We start from the raw sequence: 21,605 nt of genomic DNA, 5'->3' as shown, positions 1-21,605 counted from the left end.
TTGACCTCGAATTGGTACAGAAAACCAACGTTCTCTGGCCGATACACAAATTATTTTTCTAGCCATCCGTTAAAATATAAGGTGAATACAATTACAGGTCTGGTCGATCGTTCAGTTCTATTGTCTGATGCTTAGTACCATGATTTGAACATTGATTTGGTTAAAAAAATACTGCTGAATAACTCCTTTCCAATGGATCTAATTAACAAACACGTCAACATTAGAATAAAGCAGCTGCGACACAGACCTGACATTACTAGCTCGCCGGTTCGAATCGATCCACGACGTGAGACCTTAGCGGAATTATAAGTCGCACACTTAATAATATCGGTCTCACTACAGTCTACACAGTTCCCAAAAAATTAGATGTTATCATAAAAAGGGACAAGGATCGTTGGTTTATAGAATCAACTGTAATGATTGCTGCGCATCTTACATTGGTCAAACGAAACGCTACTTAAAAACGCGCGTCACGGAACATTTCAACGATATAAAAAAGAATGATCGTCAGCATTCGGTCGTCAGCAAACACCCCCGGGAAAAAATATTCATATCTGACAGTATATGAACATATATAAATGAGATATGAACAGAGATAAGTTTTACATGCCCATGTATAGAGCATATATAATCATATATGGTTATCTATCGCCGTATATGATCACATCGTACATTATACATGACACAAGATCTAATCATATATGGCGATAGATAACCATATATGATTATATATGCTCTATATATGGGTATGTAAAACTTATATCTGTTCATATCTCATTTATATATGTTCATATCTGACAGTATATGAACATGTATAAATGAGATATGAACAGATATAAGTTTTACATACCCATATATAGAGCATATATAATCATATATGAACCTATATAGTCATATAAGATTATATATGATCTGATCAGATATTGCATCTCAAAGTATTCGATAGATGGTATTCGATGGGATCTGTTTCTCGTATTTAAAATTTGACAAACAGTGTTATAAGAACGGTATCAAAAGACACGACACTGTCTCGCACTATAGAGCGGCACAATTTTTGTATTAGTTGTGTCGTGGAATCTGCTTTTATAATAAAGTGGCACACTCTTAAAAAATAACTTTTAAAAATATATAACAATTTTCTGAAACTTACTTAAATATATATGTCCATACCTGATAAATATATAGTTCGTACCTGATCATACCTGATTAACATATACAATAATACCAGATCATATATCCTCAGATCTGGCCAATTTCCATATCTGACCATATGGAAAATAAAGAACAGGAAACAAAAGAAAAGAACACAAAAAAGAGAGAAATCGCTGAAATGTTCCTCATAAAAAAATATTCTGACACCATTAATCTCCAGAAAGGTACTGATAATTTAAATCCCATTTATGATAACGTCATCTTTTCTTTATAGTATTTGCTATTCGAATGTGCTTGCCCTGCCAACCTTGGATTTGTTCTTTAAGCTATACATGACGCGATACGTTCAGTTCGTTACCGACATCCATCGCGTAAACATGTGATGTAACTCAGTGAGCATGATACGAACCGGTGCCATTGAAAAACTTTTTCTGCGTAATTAAGTTCTTTTTTCTTTCTTTTTTCTTGTCTTTTTATTTATTATAACATACTTACCTTTTTGACGAATTAATTTTTTAGCAATCTTTGACTTTTCTATCAAAAATCTCATGAACAGTTGACTGAGAATCGTTTGACGATGGTACATTTTCCTCATCAGGTACTTTTAATTGTTTAAATTCCGTACATTGGTTAACCTAACTTATTTGACACTGCGATTTTTATAATTGTTGTTTGTTAGATCACACACTTGAGAAGGACCCGAATTTTGGGTCGAAACGTCGTGTAAGCTTCGTAATTTTTGCCAATTAATAGTCGATTAAATATACGCACATTTTTTTTAAATATATATATATAAATATAAAATATATGTAATATATATTTATTTTGTCTCTTTATATGTCTGCTTTTCAAAGGGAGAGAATAATAGAAGATTATCCATTATGTCTATTAGCAACAAAATTTTGTTAATATAAATATAAATATTTTAGTAGGTGTTTACATATGCAACGGAATTATATAAAACTATCAATAAAATGGACTTGTAACTTTAATTCTTAAATTGTCACTCGTTTTATAAAAAAAATTTGCTATTCGATCCAACATGGAAGAAAAATCTAAATGCAAATTAATACATTTACTCATTAACGTCTATTTTTCTTTTGATAAGGAGGTTGGTTGCCGTCACGTGCGGGGCAGGCGGCATCAGGGCAGGGGAAAACCTATAGATTTTCGTCGTGTGAAATAAACAAGTTTTAGCAAAAAAATATGTGGAAGGCATTTAACTAGCTGTTTTTTTAAGGTTTTTGTCGTTGTTTGTATAATCGTTGTTTGCACAATTGAAACTCAAATAGGTACGTGTATCAATTTCTTGATAACTATCTAGACAAATCATTTCAGTTTTCGTAAAAGTATTTTCATTAAATTCTTATCATTTTTAATATGCTTTCGAGAGATACATTACAGGTGTCTTAACATTTTTGCTATGTCGCCCGTGTACAAGAGAGAGATAAGAGCATTATAACTTTAATCAAGAGACACGGTAGTGTCTTGCGACAAGTACGCGCGGAGCGAGACTGACCGTGACTCATTTACGCGACGCGACGATAATTATTTACTCGACAACCATGCAGACAGTTGTCTTCAACTTTGACATAAACAACAGATTCCCATAGACGAATATCCTCCATAAATTTAAAATAATTCTTATCATATTGATTTGAGCAACCAACCTACCTCATATATTTATAGCTATATCTCGAATAGCTTATATAGAACTTCTACTTTTCCAATCAATTCAATTGAGAGTCGTGTGATGTTTGTGTTTATGGCGCAAATACGGCGAGAAAAGTAGAAAACGGATGCGGGGACAACAATAAACTTGGCGATAAATTGTAATTTTTATATTACACGAAGTCAATATAAAATATATGAATATTTATATTATATGCATATGCACAGTTTTTTAAGATACGTTACACGCAAATGCATTGCAAACTCGCAGAGGCCGCACGCTACGCGGAGCAACTCCGAGACAGAAAGCGAGCAAAGTAAGCACTTTATAACTGTGAACGCTGCGATACGAGACCGTGATACTGCCATTAGCGACTGGTCGTGAAGCGGGATTACAAGGCTTTATGCTTTAGGTTCTCTAAAACATTCGGGAATCTTCACGACCATATAGAAACTGAATGCGAAGAATCTTGATAGTCGAGATAATTAGCTGGGATAACAAGAAAGACATGATAATCAAAACTCGTTTGGCTTTACCTCTGCTTAATCTTAGTTTTACGAATAGTTTTTGACTATATGTATATCTAGAGAGATTGAAATAAAGGTTTGACGGTTGTTCTGATAAAGGCGATGATTACTGGTATAAAAGTTAATAATGATCTTAAATAAAGCTGATATTAAATCGATTATGTCGATTTCGAGTGGCTTGGATATGCCAAAAAGAATACAACTCATAATTATGTTGAAAATATTCAACTTTATTCTTGCTAGCATTACTGCAATTACTAAAAGCACATATTTGCAGTCTTTTATAAAAAGTAGAAATAAAAAAAGGAAGAAGTCGTTTCAATTAAGTATATGCATGATCGGTATATCACTTCGGTATTGCCGGATTACGCAGCGCTGCAAGCGCCGTGCGGAACTTGGAAAACGTGCGACTTGGTGGCAGGCTTCCGGGACAAATCTGGATTAGCGCCATTCTCGACTCTTCGTTTTAGCGATGTAGATTCTTCGTTCCTCATCTGGCAATAAAGGGGATATTTCTTCGATTTTCTTTCCACGGGCACGGTACCCTCGCGGCATGTTGGCACAGGCCTGGTAGTGAAACAGAGCTCGTCACCCTCTTCAACGACCTTTGTGCGATAGATAATGTTTTGTCCCACTTGAAAATCGTCTGGTCTGCCATCAACCTCCGGACTTTGTTTGTTATCTCGAGCGCGGTTTTGTCCATGTACTCTCATGCGATTCTCTTGATGATAGCCCCAATTTTTGCCCTCTGTCGACTGTCTTCCTGCTTCTTTGTCGCTGATAACGTTTCTCATAAGATGACGTCCCGATGGTAACTCATAGCATTGGGCTTGTTCAGCTTTCCGTTTGTTTTCCACGACGGGTCCTTGGCTATTCTCCTGAAGCAAAGCGTACGTAGCGGCGAATTCTTCGGGCTTCATCAAGATGCAGTTCTGAGGAGTGAGGAAATCGTTGCTGGGGTTGCGGTCGTAGTTGCCGCAAAGACCGCGTATGTTATTGCGATAATAATTGGATACCTGCATAGAAAAAGAGAAGTGTCAAATCAAGACTTACATACGCAACAATCTATAATCTTCTTATTAAGAATTTCAACTCTTTTTTCTTGGTTGAACTATATAAGTGGCTTCATTCAAGCAAGTTTTCTTTGTTTAACGCAACATAATCTTATTTCAAGATTTTCACGTTGAAACTAAAGATACTTTCAAATCAAGAATATTATATTTTTTCTGTGTAAATTTATTTCAGTTTTTATTACGCTTTCTACATTATTGTGAGTGACTTAATATATGTATTTTTACCAGTTTGTTTCATATTTTTACTCACTATTATTTGAACATATTTTCCGTTGTACACGACGTGGATTCCATATTTGTCCGAGTCGAGTGCGATCGATCCGTCCGGTAGCTCGACGATTTCATAAATGACTTCACCATTTTGGATGCCTTGATAGCTTTTGTACTGTGATACCTCAACTACCTGTCCGCCAACTTTAACTTGAAGATGATTATTATATTTATACAGTTCAACTTCATGGTTGCCCAGGTATACAGTGACGCTTTTGGTGCCATAGTCCTCATCCTCAGCTAAGATAGCTGCTCTCATTTTTTCCGGAATAGTCATTTGATTGCGATTATCGGGATCCTGTTGCGGATACGTGGTCAGCATCACGTGCTTAACAGCCCCCATTGTCACAGGGAAGGTCCGCTTATCAAAAGTCGTGATCTTGTGTTCGTCGAAGATACACGAATCTGTGAAAAAGTTGTTGTTGTATTGGAATTTTTAGAAATAATCTATATTACATTTCGTAATACACTTCTGCCCAGTTAGATATAATTTATCGAGGTGACAAAATCAATAACGGAACAATAATGGAACATTATTTACCTTACTTAAATAACCAGTATAATAATAAATATATTTATGCGCGCTCGCGGGAAACTTAAAAAATCGTACAAAGTCAATAGAACGTCGGCTTCTACGTTATTATTCAAACACTAATTTGTTTTGTTAACTAACGCGTGATACATTATCAGTACATTAAATTACCTTTAACTTTTAATATTTGAACAATACTAATTCTCTTTTTTACAAAATTTTATTTAGAACTCACCTTGTTCCAATTGATTTTGAAGCATGCTGTCAACTGCTTCAGTCAGCTGTTGTGTGTTCATGGTTGTTTCCATAGGATGAGGGAAAGTAACATTTAGTTTCGGAGTGCGTATGAAGGCCATTGGTACTGCGTTTACCATAAGAGGTAAGGCATTTATTCTTATAGAGACAGTGTCTGCTCCAGAGTTTGTTACTTCAACGTTCAAAATTTTGTTCAATAAATCCGGTAAGTAATTTGTAACCCAGGCCCATAATTTTTCAAAAAATCCATCTGGTCCAATTATAAGGTCGTACTGATCTCTCACTTGGGCACTCTCAATGGCCTTCTGGCACACTGGCGCTAATTTGTTTCCTTTCTGAATCTCTTGCCGACATTGTTTGACTGCTTCAGAGTTCTCTAATATTTCCTGCAGTTGATCACTTCGCGTTGCTTTGCCGTCGATAACAACTTTGTTTCCGCCCTCGCACCTCTTTCCATATAGCAGTTCAGCCCTGACATTATCTACTGGTGGGTTTTTCAAAGTGTATTCGAAATCTAGAGGAGTATCCGGCGAATTATTTATTTCCTGAAGGTAGCAAGCTTCATTCTTCGTCTCTCCTTCCATCTGCGGCGATTGAGAATTCCAATAAAGATAGGCTTTGGATTTTCTGTCCAGGTTGCTTCTCACAAAGCCGGCGCTGAGAACTTGTCGCTCTTCTGACGTCGGGACATTGTAATTCATGTCGAATACATAGACCTTACCCGACTGGAGATCTCTGGCGAGGCTCTGCATAATCTGATTTATTCTCTCTGAACTGTTTGGCTTATTACTAGGTATAGGAACACCTCGCGGATTTAATTCTTGCGATTGTTGATTAAGAGCATTAACTTCCAAGTTATTGTAAGCGATGTTGATGCGTAACTCACTCCTTCTTGCTTGTTCAAGATTCATTAATATGCCTACTTTCTTAAAATGTCCGTTATTAGCTTTATGCAATTCCCAGAGCTTCGCAACACTGTTTCCTAAGTCTCTTTGTTTTATTTCACCGATATCAGATTCTACCTTGAGAGAAAACAGGTCTTTTTCTATTGCGGTCTTATATTTTTTTAAAGTCAGTACGTGATGCGTGTTTTTGTCAAGATTTACAGGTTGAAGATTGAGAATGTCTTGTCGCGTGGTGAAGGGAACGGTGGCGTGGTGCCATAATGTGAGTTGAGAATCCATGGGATTTTGCGGTAATTTCGGGCGAATCATCAACCCAATGGTTTTCTGATTCATGTTATAGTCGACTTGGAGCTCTACTGGTACTTGCAGAAGTTGATTGTCGTCGATACCAGCCATGTAATTCTGATGCTCGAAAGGTGCTACAAAACCAAACCGCCTCTGTATCCTATTGCCAAGTAGGACTTTAATAGTGCCTTCTTTCACGTTGTTGACAGATTCCTGTGTTTTCGACTCAAGTTGAAGTTTTATAAGTGTTGGCGACTCCAAGGAATAAACGAACGGTAGGCCGTTTGTTTCTATCGGAAAGCTCACTGTTGATTCATAATTGTTGAATACAGTTGATTCCAATTTCTGGTTCTTCTTCCAGAAATCTTGCACTGTAATGCAATAATAGTTATAATTTATATTTTTAAAAGTAATATAATTTTAAAGTACAATTCAGAATACTCACATTTGGAAAAGTAGGGAACTGAGTTACTCTCGAAGGGATAGAATATCAAATTGTACATCGTGTCAAGGTAAACGTTTCCTTCCAACTTGTCCAGGTATTCGGGCTTGATCATAAGTGCTTGCGCAAGCTTCTCAACGCGCGATTTTTGCGGCGCTTCTTCTCTCCCGTTTCCTTTCTCCGAGTACCAAAATTTTTTTATTAACTGCTGGATGTTTGATATTGTGTATCCTGCTCCCAGGGTAGGCTCCTGCACGAAATCAAAGATGGTATTCACACCAAAGTGTACAAGTACGGGTAGTGGACTATTGTCACTGCTGACGGTTCGCAGATAAAATCCCTTATATATCCAGTTTTCAATGTCCTTGTAGTAGCCTCCTGACAACAAGTTTGCACTCTTCTTAGGGTTCAATAAATGTGTGACAAGGCGCGCCTTGCTAGCGATTTTATGCAATTCCGATCGTTTCGTATTTGCGAGGCTCTGTAGCGTAGTCTTTACGGCAGAGTTCACTTGTTCGTTCTTATCGTAATGAGTGTATTTCGCTACGCGTTGCAATGTAATCAGAGGTGGATTGGTCAGGATAAATAGCTGTACCGCTATGGAACGTATCTCATGATCTTCGAGCTCGTTCACGTAGAGCTTGTAGAAAATGGGCCCAACTAATTTTGGTTGGGTTTTGGCTAAGCCGGACAAGGAAGATACGATGAGCAAACGTTGGAAATTCGACGCCGGCTGCGTGCCTTCTAAGTACGGCTCAAAAACCGAGATAATCTTCTGATGGCCGGTAGTAGCCAGTGCCATGATAAATGTCTGAATTTTTTGACCGTTGTTTTCGTAGAAACCTTCTTTCAGTTTATCAGTCAGATAGGAAATACCGAGGTCGATCACTGCATTGTTATCTTTCGCACTGGAACTCTGTTTCGGAGATAATTGCCAGATGGTTAGACCATTGTGGATCAATTGGCCAAGAGCTATGGGCGCGGATACATTCACATATTTCTGTTCCAATACTGCTGGATGGACAATCATATCCTACACAGAAATCACAAAGTTAAAATTAATTTTAATTTAATTTTTATATAATTCCCTGGTGAAAAAATTTTTCATATTTTTTTTATATTTTCTCAGAAATTTTGCAAGATATGGGATTTATGAAAAATTCTGAAAAAAAATATGTCTCATTGTCAAATTAGTATTACTTTCAGAAATAATTGGATGAAGATTTTCGGAATATTTTAGTATCCGTATGTATGAAAATTTCTATAAATTGAACAGATTTTCTCATATTTATTCAGATTTCTACAAAAACATTTTAGCGAAAATTATTTTATTCTTATTTTAATTGAATTTTTCTGAAAAACGTTTCAATTTATATGAAAAATCTAAAAAATTCTGAGTATTCTGAGAAAATCTGATAATTTTTATAGAAATTCTGATTAATAATATAAAAAATTCTGAGATATTTTTCTACCAAGGTTTTTAATCGTTGATATAATTAATTATATCGACCGGATAGGAAGAATTAAAAGACGCTTGATTTTTAATTCGCTATTGTAAACGGCTACTTACGAAGAATGCTCTGACATATTTCGCTGTTGGTTTGTGAACGTGCTTGGGAATTTGGGAGACAACTAATCCCGCTTCTGCGTCTTCAAGTTTTCCATTATGTAGCCAATTTTGAATAGTCAACAAAGCAGGTCCAGTTCCAGCTTGTGCGACGGCGTCGCGTAAAACGGCCTTGCTATCTATATGACGCTGTTTATCCTGTATTCCGTCCCCACTATAGACGCGATTCACTAATTCAGTGTATTGTTCGTAGTTCATGACGCGAAGGAGGTTTTTCAAGATTACGAATTTCTCCAGCAAGTCTACGCCCGGTATCTGAGAGGGATTTTGCAGTGCGTCGGCTATTTGAAAGATTATGTTGTAGGCATTTTCCACAGCATTGACCTTATCGGACATTTGGATATTTTTGCCTTTGTAGCCGATAAAGAAAGGTAACAGCGGAACGTTCGGAGCCAGGTGCAATTCTGCTGTAGGTTCAGGGTCAGGAATATAGTTTTCTTTGCTGCTGGAGCTACTGGAGCTGCTGGACCTGCTGTGGGACTTGTAGGCACCTTCTTGAGAAGAAGAGCTGCTACTCTCTGACGATTGTCTTTGCATAGAATTCCAACTGACACTCGGCTGACGTTCTTTTCGGTTTTCGGAGTCAGAGAACGGGTTATTCTGTGTGTACATTAGGTTTCCAATTGATTCGAGGTTTGTTGATTCGAGTGATCCAAGCTGAGAGTTGGAGAGTTTCTGTCTCTCGACTAAAGATAATTTCATTACGCTATAGACATTGCCAAGGAAAGGATTGGTTTTTCCAAGACTGACGGATATCTGGGCGTTTGTTACGACGGATTGTATAACGAAACGTTTCAGATTGCCGGAGAGAGTCAGTTGAGTCATCGTATATGGCTGTAACAATCACATAATTGCAATAAGTTTCGTTAATCAATTTTATCTTTCTGTTTTCTATTAATTGCAATAGTATGGATAATCGAATATAGAAAAGCCTCGATATCTAAAATAAGACAATTTTTCCAAAAAATTTTCTTTTATAATCCTCAGCAATTCACGTTTTTTTTTAGCTTTAGAATGTAAAATATAAGAATGGTTTATTAATTAAAATTTAACTCACCGAGACGACTTGTGGTTTGAGTGATTCCTTCATCAATTGACCGTTTTGATAAATTTTTCGTTGCTGGCATCTCTCGTAATTCTTCACTTTATTAACGATGAAATGTTGACCGTGTTCACCGCGTAATTCCGGGAAAGGTACCCTATCTGGCCTCTCTTGTGGGTAAGAATCGTTCAACACCGGCGCGATTTCATAGAGAACCTCGCATTTGCCACTGACGGAATCCTCCATGGCACTAAACATGGCGTGAGAATGTTCGTTCTGGGGGATCTGAATGCTCTTGCTCTTTATCGCGTTTTCGCCCTGCGTGTCAACCTGCAGCTGGCTCACGAGACTGTCGAGAATATTCAGCTCCCAAGTAGGTATACTACGGTCGACCAACAAATTCCGGATCACTCCATGTTTCAATCTGATCTCAAATGGCTTTCCCGACATGGGAAGCGGCTGATACTCCATATTCTGGTCAGAGATCTCGGTCCCCGGACCGTTTGGTAATGTATTGTGTATATGAGAATACTGCGGATTGGAAAGCTTCGCCTGCAGTATCTCTGGTGTTTTTACTTGAATGGTGAGTGAACCCTTTATTTGAACTCCAGTATATTGTTCATTTAACTTGTCGAGGCCCGCCAGTGTCCGACTTTGTACAAGGTATTGATATTCATGTCCCTTTTCCCAGGCATGGTCGTGATCACCACTTTGGCCAGGCCAGCTACCAGGTATGGCCACGGCAAAGCCGACTGTCAAATGTTGCCAAATTGTAATTATTAGAATTTATCTTTTTTTATTAGATATTGAAATGAAATTCTTATTACGTTAATTGTCTCAAAAAGTTGGATTTATCTTTGTACATAAATTAGTTAAATAATAACGCATGCAAAACATGAAAGTTAGATTTTACAGCAATGATTTTATATCAATCGAAAAATCAATCGATTTTTTTACTAATTCGGAAAATATAGTTTTGAAAATTTCATGGAAATGCGAGATATTTTATTTGAAATTTTCATGGAAACTATTACATATCTACAAAGTTGATGTCTACTTACCAAGTAGAAGAACGGTGACAGGGAACCACATGGTGTTATGTGGTGGCCAGTACCAAATGCGAAATGAAAGCTTCCTCTCCTTGATTTAATTTATATACAGGAGTATGCCAACTCAACTTGACCTGCCGATGGCCACAGATTCAGTATCCGTACAAACTTGAAACTATATCGTTCACCACGCGCGTGACAAATTTTTTTAACCTTCCATACGATAGATTATTTGTGACATCCGTAGCATATTTAAGAAAATGAAGACGAGGTCGTGCCATCGGACTTCCGGACAGAACTTTGACTTCGTACGAAGATATTATTAACTTCGCTCGATTGATCAAAACACATCGAGATCGATATTAATCAACTGTTTTCTAGTCAATATACTGAAATTTATCAAAATATTCGACGTAATTGAAAGTAAATTTTCTGTAACTTACGCAAAGTATAATTACGTGTGTCTATTCGGTGTAAATTAGAAGAAATATATGTATTTTTAATTATACTTTTAATTATACTAAAAGTGAAAATTATGCAGGGATTGTTTACTCTGACGTATAATATAATTAAATAAACGGATATAATATATATTAAAATAATATAATTAAATATATATATATATATATATATATATATATATATAAAATATATGTAATATATATTTATATATATTTTGTACAATAGATATACATTTAATATTTTTTTATATTTATTATATTTATTACAATTATTATTAAATTATTTCATTAATCTGTTATGTAATTGTAATCATAAAATTTAATAAAAGTAATAATTTTTCATGATCATGTCTTAATGCATTCGCCGTTTTGTCGAATAAACAGAAAGGATGTTAATTCATGATAGATTACTGATAATTTTCTGCACGTGTCAAATTTTCGTTTGGCATTTGGAGATCGTTGGTATAACAATTTTATGTCAATAACTGCTATTTCATTAAGTTTTTCTCTCTCTTTTTTGCATCTTATCATGAATGAAAACGTCTGCGAAAGACGAGCAACGAGAGATGTCAGTGAATGTAATGTGAATTTGCATACATTTTCCAACGAAAAATGGAAATTAAAAGTGTCAAACTTTGATCCAGGTCGCGAGATATCGGTGTTAGTTGCAGGAGATATCTTCTAACGATGATTACGCGGGCAGGAAATTTATAAGTAAACAACATTTCCTTTCAAGTATTTTTAAGATTATTCTTTTTCCAGATTATGATAAACTTGTGTAGAAGACTTCTCTTTCTATTTTTATGTGCGTTCAACTTTCAAGTACGCGTGTAAAGTATTTAAACAATATATATATCTTATATTTAAAATATTCTACAAAATTTATAAAAATTAAAAAACAATTAAATATGATTTTGTTAAAAAAAAGAGTTGTAATCTAATCGTTCTATAAATATATAAGTTATTTTCAAAGAGACATTAGAAGACGGAGAGAATAAATTGACAATTAGTTTCTAGCTTTCTTTCTTCTTATGAGAAATAAACGCTTCCTTAACACTCGATCCCTTAATAAAGATACGGTACTAAAAGTAATATTTTGTAAATTATGGAAAAATATATATATGTAATAGATGTGTATATGTGTATACTAATTTGGAAAAATATAATTTATCTGCATATTGTTGCATTTATAATTATAAGATACATAGCAATTATTCGTAATAACTTAGACCAAGATATAACAAAAGTTCTCTCTTTACAGATGTGTTTAAATAAGAGAAATAAAATAAAAAATATTAATAGAATTTTTAATTTTAAAGTGTTTGGAAATTTGATTTTTGTGCCATATTGTAGAGTTTTATTTTTTTGATACTTCGTTGATTTTCAAAAGTTTAAATATTTGTAATATAAACTCTTCTAGATTTAAAAATCCAATCTTCTTCCAAATCGCAATTTGATATTATTAAATTAGTGTCATGTTCTTTACAAATAATATTTTCTTAAAAGTAATTTTTCTTTCGTCTACCAATTTCGCGAATCTAGTAATTTTTAATAATTTTCGAGAACTTGATTTTCCGTTCCTTTTTGTCAATTTTTCGCAAATTAATTTCTAATAATTTTAAAGAGTTTGATTTTTTGCGATTCAAAAATTTTAGAATGTTCTGAAATTGCGCTTCTTGTAACGTTAGTGTAACGCAAGGACATTTAACGTTAGGACATGTGACGCAACAACAGTATATGTGATTGTAGATGTACGTTTATTTAGATTAGATAATTATTTCATTAATTGGAGAGGAAAGCAATAGTGGTGTAAGTCAAATTTTATAAAATATTGACTCGTGTGCATAGACGCAATCTATACAATATATAAATTGCATCTATGCACATGAGTCAATATCTTAAAAAATTTGACTTACACCATTATGGCTTTTACCTTTCCAATTGTAAGTATTTAATAAAAATTGTATAATAGTATATTTTAATAAGAGCTTTAAAAAATTATAAAATGTTACAAATTATTGTCGACCGTCTTACGTCATTCTTTATTTTATTTGCATACGATAGTTTAACTTATTCTATCTCATCGTAGATATTTTTATTTTAACAAAATATACATTTCTACATTCTGCAAATTCTTATCTTTCTTTCCACATATTTCTGTATATTCACTCATTCATTTGCTCGTTAATTCATACCGGATTCTTATTATATAATATAACAAATTAATAATTTAATTCGTACAGATATTTTCTCTGTTACTCATATTACAAATATTACATTAAATATAATTTTAAGACATTAATAACATATCTGTTTTTTGTGTATGTACGTTATATAATTTTTAAATAAAATAAGATGAAATTTTCATTATAATTCGATAATATTATTTAAAATAATTTACCATATTATTGTAATTATAATTATAATTTTATTATTATATTGCAAAACTTTTTTTACGTTCGGTCCACCAGATTTGATTGCGTTATGCCTGTCTTGCGCTCCTCTCTTTTATTTTCTATTTTTTTTTACTCAAACACTTTTTTAATTACATAATTTTTTTGTTTATCTCTTTTGCATCTGAGTTTATTCTTATATTTGCATAAACCCGAATACTAACGAAGAAACTTGACGCGAGCGCGAGCAAGCATAAAGAAATTTGTTTTAATGAGTATGCGAACGGCACCAACATGGCGGCACTGTGCATTCATTGATGTAATTATTTATTCGTGCTTGCTCACGTCCGCTTGCTTGACCTAGACTATTGCTTTATACAAGCATATAAAGATAAACTGAAAGACATGTACCAAAAGCTAAACAAAGAATTATATAATTGATAGAATGAAGGTGTTTAAATAAAACAAAATTGAATTTAAAAAGAGAAGTGTAGAGAAAGAAAAACACGACCGTTTAAGAAAACAACTCGCTTTAATAAGTGTGCATGAATCATTCGTATTTCTTCACAATTGTTTATTCGAATGGATTTATTTTATTATTGGTTCATTAATAAAAGAAGGAAAAAATTAAGATAGAGAGAGCACATACAGTAAATTTGTAAGGTAGAATATTAAAAAAAACCATATATTTCAGGAATAAACAATATACTGGAATACATTATAAACATATATTTCTTTTTATATCAAAATAAATTTTATTTTGTTAGGGAAGGTTGAGATTGATAACCTTCAATTATATAAAAATGTATTGATTTTAACATATTTTTTATAACATCTCAATAATATATATATATTGTCTTATTTTACTAAAATAATTCTATTTATGTATATTTCCGAGATAATTATATAAAAATATATATCATAATAAGAAATAATATTTATCTTAAAAGTAATAATACTTTTTTTATATAAAACTATTTTAAATTTGCAATATTTGTACGAGATACGTTATTAATTAGCGTGAACAAATAGTGACTTTCCGCTATTCACCGCGGTGCTTCTATCGACTTCTATGGATGAGATCGTTGCTTTGATGATAGTTGTAGTAGTTTCCGGTTCCTGAAACACACACAATTATTAATTACATTATTTTTTTAAAGTCACGCATATTTAGTACAAAATTTTAAGAATTTATTTTGCTTTAGATAAATTTTTTTTTACCATAATAAAAAAAATAGTATTTTCTTGATACTTTATTTCGGTAAAGACTACTGTAATCGCTAGCGTGTCTAACAATAAGTAAACGCAAAATGCTAATCACCTCGTCGAAATCGATATCGACTTCTTCGAGCACTTCATCGAGAACGGATACGAAATGATTGGCGTTCTCGAGTGTGAAGACCATCGGCGGCTTCAGTTTCAGAACGTTGTTGTCGGGCCCGTCGCTGCTGACAAGAATCTTCTTCTCCTTCATCCTAGATACCACGTGCTTCGCCTCCGCCGTCGCTGGTATCTTCTTAATTCTGTCGCGCACTAATTCGATGCCCACGAACAGCCCAGCGCCGCGCACGTCGCCGATAATCCTCCGTCGCTTCGCCAATTTTTTCAATTCCGCGATCAGATGATTGCCTACCTTCAAGGCGTTCTCCTGAAGGCCCTCACGTTCTATGACTTCCATCACTGCGTTCGCCACTGCGCAGGATACGGGATTGCCCCCGTACTGAAATTACGCGGAATATCTTTTGTTATAAACATATTTTCAGCAACTTCCAAAACGCTGATGTTAATAACATCTAAACTAACCGTGTTGAAGTATTCGATTCTAGTATCGCAGAAACTACGCGCGATTTCTGGCGTTGTTATGACGGCCGCAACGGGATGACCGTTGCCCATGGGCTTGCCCAATGTGACTATATCCGGCACAACGTCCTCGCCGTACAATTGAAAGGCCCACATGTGAGTGCCGACTCTGCCAAAACCGACTTGAACCTCATCCGCAATACAAACACCTCCTGCTTCGCGTACGTGCCTATAAAATCAATTTTTTTCCATATTGTCATTTATATATTTATTCTAGCTTTATGGTCTTCTCTATGTATGTAATACGTATCTATAAGTGCGTATTAAAAAAAAATAGTCTTTTATATACCTGTATACATTTTTGAAATAATTTTGCGGCGGCAGAATCTGCCCACCGACCGATATGAGACTTTCCGCGATGTAGGCGCAAAGTCCACGTCCTTGAGCCTTGATGTCCTTGCAGATTTGCTGTACATCTTCGGCATATTTAACCCCGAGATCCTCGTCAACGTAATCGGTGGCGCGATATTTCCCGCGGTACACGTCCGGACAAGGAGCCTGAAAGAGAAAAGTAGCGAAATATAAAAAACATATGAAATACATATTCCATTTAACAATATAAACGATACAAATATGATAAACATGATTTTTTCACAATCAAGAAATAATCTATATAACAAAGAAATTATAGTTATTTTAATGATCACAAATTTTACTGTAAGATTAAGTCTTCAAATCTGTTGTCAGATTTTTTGTCTTAAAATTTTATTTTTCTTTATAAGGCTATCTCCGTGCCTGTCTTATTGATTTAAAGTTTCTTGAGAAAAAGAAAGATAATTCATATGCAATAAACAGAGACAATTTCATATCGTTATCAATAATCATTTACAAAAAGCATTTATAATACTTTACCACGTGCACCCAATCCTTCTTGCCGGTGCCGTTAGGCTGGTTGAATTTGTACGGCGAGATATCGATTATCGTGGTCAAATGTCCGTGATAAGCGCTAAAAGCAGAAAGATAAACGTGAACAGAAATTTCTTCTCTGGCCGTTACATTCATCGAAATTTAAATTCTTCGAGGCACTGCAAGGCTACAATGTAGCTCTCTAAGAATTATTCATTATTATTTAATAAGTATTATTTTACTAAGTAAAGGTAGTCCCTGAAAATGTAACTTTTTTTTTAGCTTTTTCCCATTGTTGCCGAAGACGCTCAATGACCCCACCGTGGCTACGATATTCGCATTCGTGTCCGTGTAGTTGCCAAGGGCTACTCACTCATAAACTCGAGCAAAGACGTGAAGTAATTATTAATTCGTGTGCCCTCGAGCTGTCCTGAGCTATCAACGTCGATAGAAAGACAAAGCGTAAAGTCCACAGCTGCTTTTAATAATTAGAGCACAAGTGCACAAGCGCGTTATCGTTATCAGTTTTCTAGTTTTGTATAAATGCATCGGTAATAATTACAGTATTATCTCAATGTTTTACGCAACTTTGTACAGTTTTAGAATTGGCACTCAATTTTAACAAAGTCGCTTATGTGCTAGAATGCTAGATGTGACTTCGCTTTATCTTCACATTTTACATTTACTTTAAGTTTACATTTTCATTCAAAACATCGTCTAGCGTTTGTCACTCTCTTTCTCTCTGTCTTTCTTTCTGTCTCTCTCGGATAAGTCCAGTCCAATATTCGGCGACATCGTCCTCACCGATAGAAGGCGAAAATAAATATAGATTATGTATCATACGTGTTGGCACGTACGTCGGTCGTGAGACTTACGCCACCTAAAAACAGCGACAAGATCTTTATGCTGGCGAATTCTATTTTCCGCCGCGGTGAAAAGAATCAGATGTCCACATCCGATTTGCCCGTCAGGTACGCTCGATCTCGATTGCCCAAAAAAGCGACGTGTTTCCGCGTCCCTGTCGATTTAGAGCGGTAAGAAGCTGCAAAAAAGACAAATCGGTCTGATTAGTTCGGCAGTGAATTTTCTCATCAGTGTTTGTTCACAGCCTGAAATATCCAATATATTTTAAGCCAGATACACACATGCGGCACATTGCTTACGTCGAGGAGATCCGAGTAGGAACGAAATAATGGAAGTTCATTCCATATTCGTCTCGTTAACCGACGGAATTTTCGTGACATAGCGCGTGGAACTCAATAATAGAATGTTATAAAAATATCGCACACACAGAGAGTATTAATTCTGGTAGCCTGATGAATGGTAGAACTTACTGGTCCAGTGTAATGACATCTTTGTTCTTCGTGTGCGTCCGAGCGAGACGAAGAGCAAGATCATTAGCTTCGCTCCCGGAGTTCACTAAGAAGCAAACGGACAGCGGTTCTGGCAGAAGCGATGCCAGTCGACTCGCGCATATCACCAGGTTGTCATGAAGAAAACGATTGTTCGTGGACAGCAAGGCCATCTGTTCCTGTCCAGCTCGCACAACGTCCGGATGACAGTGACCGACTATAGGGAGTCAAATTATATCGATATATCGATTAAAAGCTATGTTATATTTAAAAAATCTGCAATTAAGACCAATGAGGCTTAACAATGACGAATTATCTAATATTTAAGAACTGAAAAGTACGTACCATGCGCAACGTTATTTATGCAGTCCAAGTATCTATTACCCTTCTCATCGTACATGTGTTGTCCCTCAGCTCTTACGATTTTTAACGGATTTGATTTGTAAAACAGCTTGCACGATTGTCTAGAATAAAAAAAAAATCGTCATAACACAATTTTATTTGTTTAAAATGCATTAGAGCCAAGAACGCCTCGTGCGCTTGCCATTTGTAAATGTGTTGCTTACCCGATATAGCGATCGCGAAGCCTTATGGTGTCGGATTTTGGCATCTGCTCTAAAGATTCCGCCATAGTAGAGAGTCTGGTGGAACTTCCTAATTACACCTATAAGGAAATAACAACAGTACAAAAAATATTCGACTTATCATATCGGCAAACATATAATTGTAATGTTAGATATAGGTACTCGGTACATTTTCATCACAAATTTTTCTAGCAAGTTTGTAAATCGATCATGTTCTTATCAGAATAAATAAATTATAGTCAAAGTAACGATAAAAAGGTAAAAAATTTTATCGCGATGATCTTATATAGCATTTTTTAACTTCTTTGATGAATACGTATAATTATATTGTGACGATTGCATCGTCACATCTCCAACCGACATCTCCGACCAATATTTTAGAAGCTCATCTTGTAAATACACGAAAACAGACGAAAATTATATAAATAAAAACATATAAAAGCGACAATAATAAATGGACGGTTAGCGCAAACAATCACTTTGGAGTAAACAATCGCGAATCGGTTAATTAAGCTTTCTTTCTATTTTCGCCAAATTACAAATTGAATTTTATTTTGCAACGCGGCGCGATGCACATCGCGATCTGCAGCATCCGATGACCGTGTGGTCACTTAGAGAAGCGACCACGTGGCAAATTAATGTGGAAAGAACTTTCTTGAAAAAGGATTAAACCTTTCGAGAGACTTATTCAGCACGGTGCCTTTTAGGAGAGAGCTGGTCCAGAAAACAAGAGACTGTTTCGACTGTTATAGATTAATTTCTTGATCCCAATTTGATATTTTCTTTAAGAGTCATTAGTTATTGCGATTTTTTAATTATTATCATATATCTTTCTAGCTGAGGCTTAAATTAATTAATTAAACTAAAATACTGTTAAATTAAATTTTACATAAAATTAAAAGAAAATTAGTTATATATATTCATTGGTTCCCTAAAGTAGAAAATTCTTCTCTTTCAATCGTTAACTGAAGATTACTATTGATTTGACATTTTCGTTAGGAAAAGAATTTATGTGAAACTTATCAAATTCGTTCATTGAAGAATAACGCCGTGGTGTAAATGGCGTAATCTGTGTAGTGAAATTGATAAATATCTGTGCATTTAATGATATAGGCATCCGAGGAGTAATTTTCCGGTGCCCGATAAGCGCACGTGATTACCACGTGCAAGTAGTATTTCCGTACGCGCTTGACCTCGCATCTCATTTGCAGAATGAATCTCGAAGAGAATAATTCGTCATATTGGCTGCCACTTAATGTTCTATAATTATTTTTAGCAGCTTAAAACGCACTGTGTGCAAAGTAAGTCTATAACGTATAGTAATGCAAGTGCGACGATTTTAAAGGTAAAATTTTAAATGCAAATTTGCGAGTTTGCGATTCATCGATCTGCGATAGCAAATGCTGACGAGAGATTACTTCGTTCAAAAATTATTTGCCGTGTTTTGAAGTTATAATATTTTAATTGAGAAGAAATATAGATTCCAAATGGATCAAAAGATCCATCATTAAAAAATAATGAACAAGAACACCCACTCTGTTGCTTTTTTAAAATAGACATCAGAATAATAGATAACAGAAGATAGTAAAAATTTAAAAAAGGGTTCAATACGATATTGTTTTACTGAAAAAATTAACAATTAATAATAAATACAGAGAAAGGTAAAATAGTATTTCATACATGCTAAATAACTTGTCTATTATGAAAATTTCAAATTGCAAATAATATTCTTTTGCTAGAAACAGCAATAATCAATAATAAATAAAAAAAAGAGACTTGTGCTCGATCCGCATGCGATCACCGGCAATCGTACCTGAACTCGTAGTACAACGGTGAATCAACGTGGCCCAACGTTGATCCGAGAATTTCTATTCGATTACTGCGGGTGCTGGCGAAAATACTATGCTGCAACCTGTATTATACAGGCTGTATATGTCATATATAGAGGGAAGAGTAAGCCGGCGGGAGTAGAAAAATACGGGGATGCGCACGCGTGTCGGACCAACGGCTCTCCCTCCATCATCGACACCCCACTTCCCACGCAGCTTTGTGCGTCACTCCGCGCGCCGATTATATTCATTTCAACATAGTCTTTTTTACTGAACACAATTACATAATAAAGCGATTGCCGATATCAATTCAATAAATATCTTATGTTTCGAAATTAATTAAAATTAAATAAAATTAAATATTAAAGAACAGTTAAAACTTGTTTTGCTTAAATTTATCATTTTACTAGTATCACAAAATGTATTACAAAAATGCCAGTTATTGTACGAATTAAAAATGATAGTTAAGGTTTAAGGTTAAAAAAATAAAAGCAATTATTTTCTTCGCGATAGGCGTCAATATTTTTAATCTTGTAAAGAGGGTGACCTTGCTCTTGATACTGAATATCGAGAAGAAGATTTGACAAGAAATACCGTTAATATATATTTTTATTTTGCCAATCGCGGGTCAGATAAAAGCAAAAATGAGATGAGAATATTATAAATAGAAGTGTAATCAAGGTAGAGAGAAATTGAAATTTCTAAGCCGTATTTATTAGCTGCTTCAATACATGAAATATCTTTTCGAGGAAATATTCCTGAATTCTCGAGAATATTCTCTCTCGCGACTTCGGACTTTTATAAAGCCGCGAAAGATATTCATATGGTCCATATTTCGGGCGGCATATAAATAGGAGCCACGGTTAGTACTGCCAAAGCCACCGGCAAATATCGTGGTCACGATAAAGAAAGCCACGTGCGGCACGCACGTTTCGACGATGATAGCGATACTCAACACGTGATACGCGCTATCGGATAGGTAATTTAAATGACAATAGCAATCTCGCGATACGCCGCGATATCGCCCGTAGTAAACATAAGTCACGTTTGCGCTCGATTACAAATCTTCCACTGTGCGCGGGCGTGAAGTCAGCAATCGTCGCTGCCGTCTTTAAGGGAGACGTATCTGCAGAAGCCATTGACATTTATGTGGCATTTTATTTCGCTGATGAATCATTGCCTAATAACTCTCAAACGAAATGGTTTGTTGAGTCATACCAATTAACATACCTTCGTAGAATAACACGATATAGTCCACCGTTTAAGCAAACTATAATGATAGTAATTATGATGTATTTTAAGTTATCTTTGTATAGAAACTTTATTGCTTCATATTTTTAAAATAGTGTTTTTCCAATGGCGATTTATCACATCGTTATCCGTCTTAGATATTATTATCTTTATAACTTTATTTCGTCAATTATTTATGTCAACCCCACAAGAAAATCC

General features: G+C 35.1%; 2 protein-coding genes across 2 annotated transcripts; both read right to left on the bottom strand.

Annotated features, from left to right (window-relative positions):
- Positions 1 to 3,560: 3,560 nt before the first annotated feature.
- Positions 3,561 to 11,003, bottom strand: LOC139820656 (vitellogenin-3-like). The gene is made up of 7 exons (XM_071791075.1): positions 10,844 to 11,003; positions 9,798 to 10,534; positions 8,684 to 9,574; positions 7,117 to 8,146; positions 5,462 to 7,042; positions 4,675 to 5,099; positions 3,561 to 4,367 (listed from the first exon to the last, which is right to left on the bottom strand). Exons 1-7 carry the CDS (start codon positions 10,872 to 10,874, stop codon positions 3,717 to 3,719), a joined length of 5,346 nt encoding a protein of 1,781 aa, XP_071647176.1. The 5' UTR covers positions 10,875 to 11,003; the 3' UTR covers positions 3,561 to 3,716.
- A 3,413-nt stretch (positions 11,004 to 14,416) lies between these two features.
- Positions 14,417 to 20,276, bottom strand: LOC139820487 (alanine--glyoxylate aminotransferase 2-like). The gene is made up of 9 exons (XM_071790808.1): positions 20,141 to 20,276; positions 18,310 to 18,407; positions 18,089 to 18,207; positions 17,726 to 17,960; positions 16,398 to 16,491; positions 15,835 to 16,043; positions 15,489 to 15,714; positions 15,007 to 15,405; positions 14,417 to 14,804 (listed from the first exon to the last, which is right to left on the bottom strand). Exons 2-9 carry the CDS (start codon positions 18,372 to 18,374, stop codon positions 14,697 to 14,699), a joined length of 1,455 nt encoding a protein of 484 aa, XP_071646909.1. The 5' UTR covers positions 18,375 to 18,407; positions 20,141 to 20,276; the 3' UTR covers positions 14,417 to 14,696.
- Between the last annotated feature and the right edge of the window lie 1,329 nt (positions 20,277 to 21,605).

The sequence above is a fragment of the Temnothorax longispinosus genome, chromosome 10 (assembly GCF_030848805.1).
Source record: "Temnothorax longispinosus isolate EJ_2023e chromosome 10, Tlon_JGU_v1, whole genome shotgun sequence".
In the NCBI taxonomy this organism is placed as follows: Eukaryota; Metazoa; Arthropoda; class Insecta; order Hymenoptera; family Formicidae; genus Temnothorax; species Temnothorax longispinosus.
The sequence above is the reverse complement of the archived record's forward strand: the minus strand, read 5'-3'. Positions and strand labels throughout refer to the sequence as shown.

What these genes read in the sequence shown, in the direction of transcription:
- LOC139820656 (XM_071791075.1), bottom strand. Translation starts at nt 10,874, where the DNA reads ATGTGGTTCCCTGTCACCGTTCTTCTACTTG. An exon ending in TCAAAATCAATTGGAACAAG is followed by an intron (nt 5,100 to 5,461) that starts GTGAGTTCTAAA and finishes ACTTTTTCACAG; the next exon opens with ATTCGTGTATCTTCGACGAA. An exon ending in GAAAATATGTTCAAATAATA is followed by an intron (nt 4,368 to 4,674) that starts GTGAGTAAAAAT and finishes TTTTCTATGCAG; the next exon opens with GTATCCAATTATTATCGCAA.
- LOC139820487 (XM_071790808.1), bottom strand. Translation starts at nt 18,374, where the DNA reads ATGGCGGAATCTTTAGAGCAGATGCCAAAATCCGACACCATAAGGCTT. An exon ending in GATGTCATTACACTGGACCA is followed by an intron (nt 16,492 to 17,725) that starts GTAAGTTCTACC and finishes TTCTGCTTTTAG; the next exon opens with CGCTTATCACGGACATTTGA. An exon ending in TCGATATCGATTTCGACGAG is followed by an intron (nt 14,805 to 15,006) that starts GTGATTAGCATT and finishes TGTGTGTTTCAG; the next exon opens with GAACCGGAAACTACTACAAC.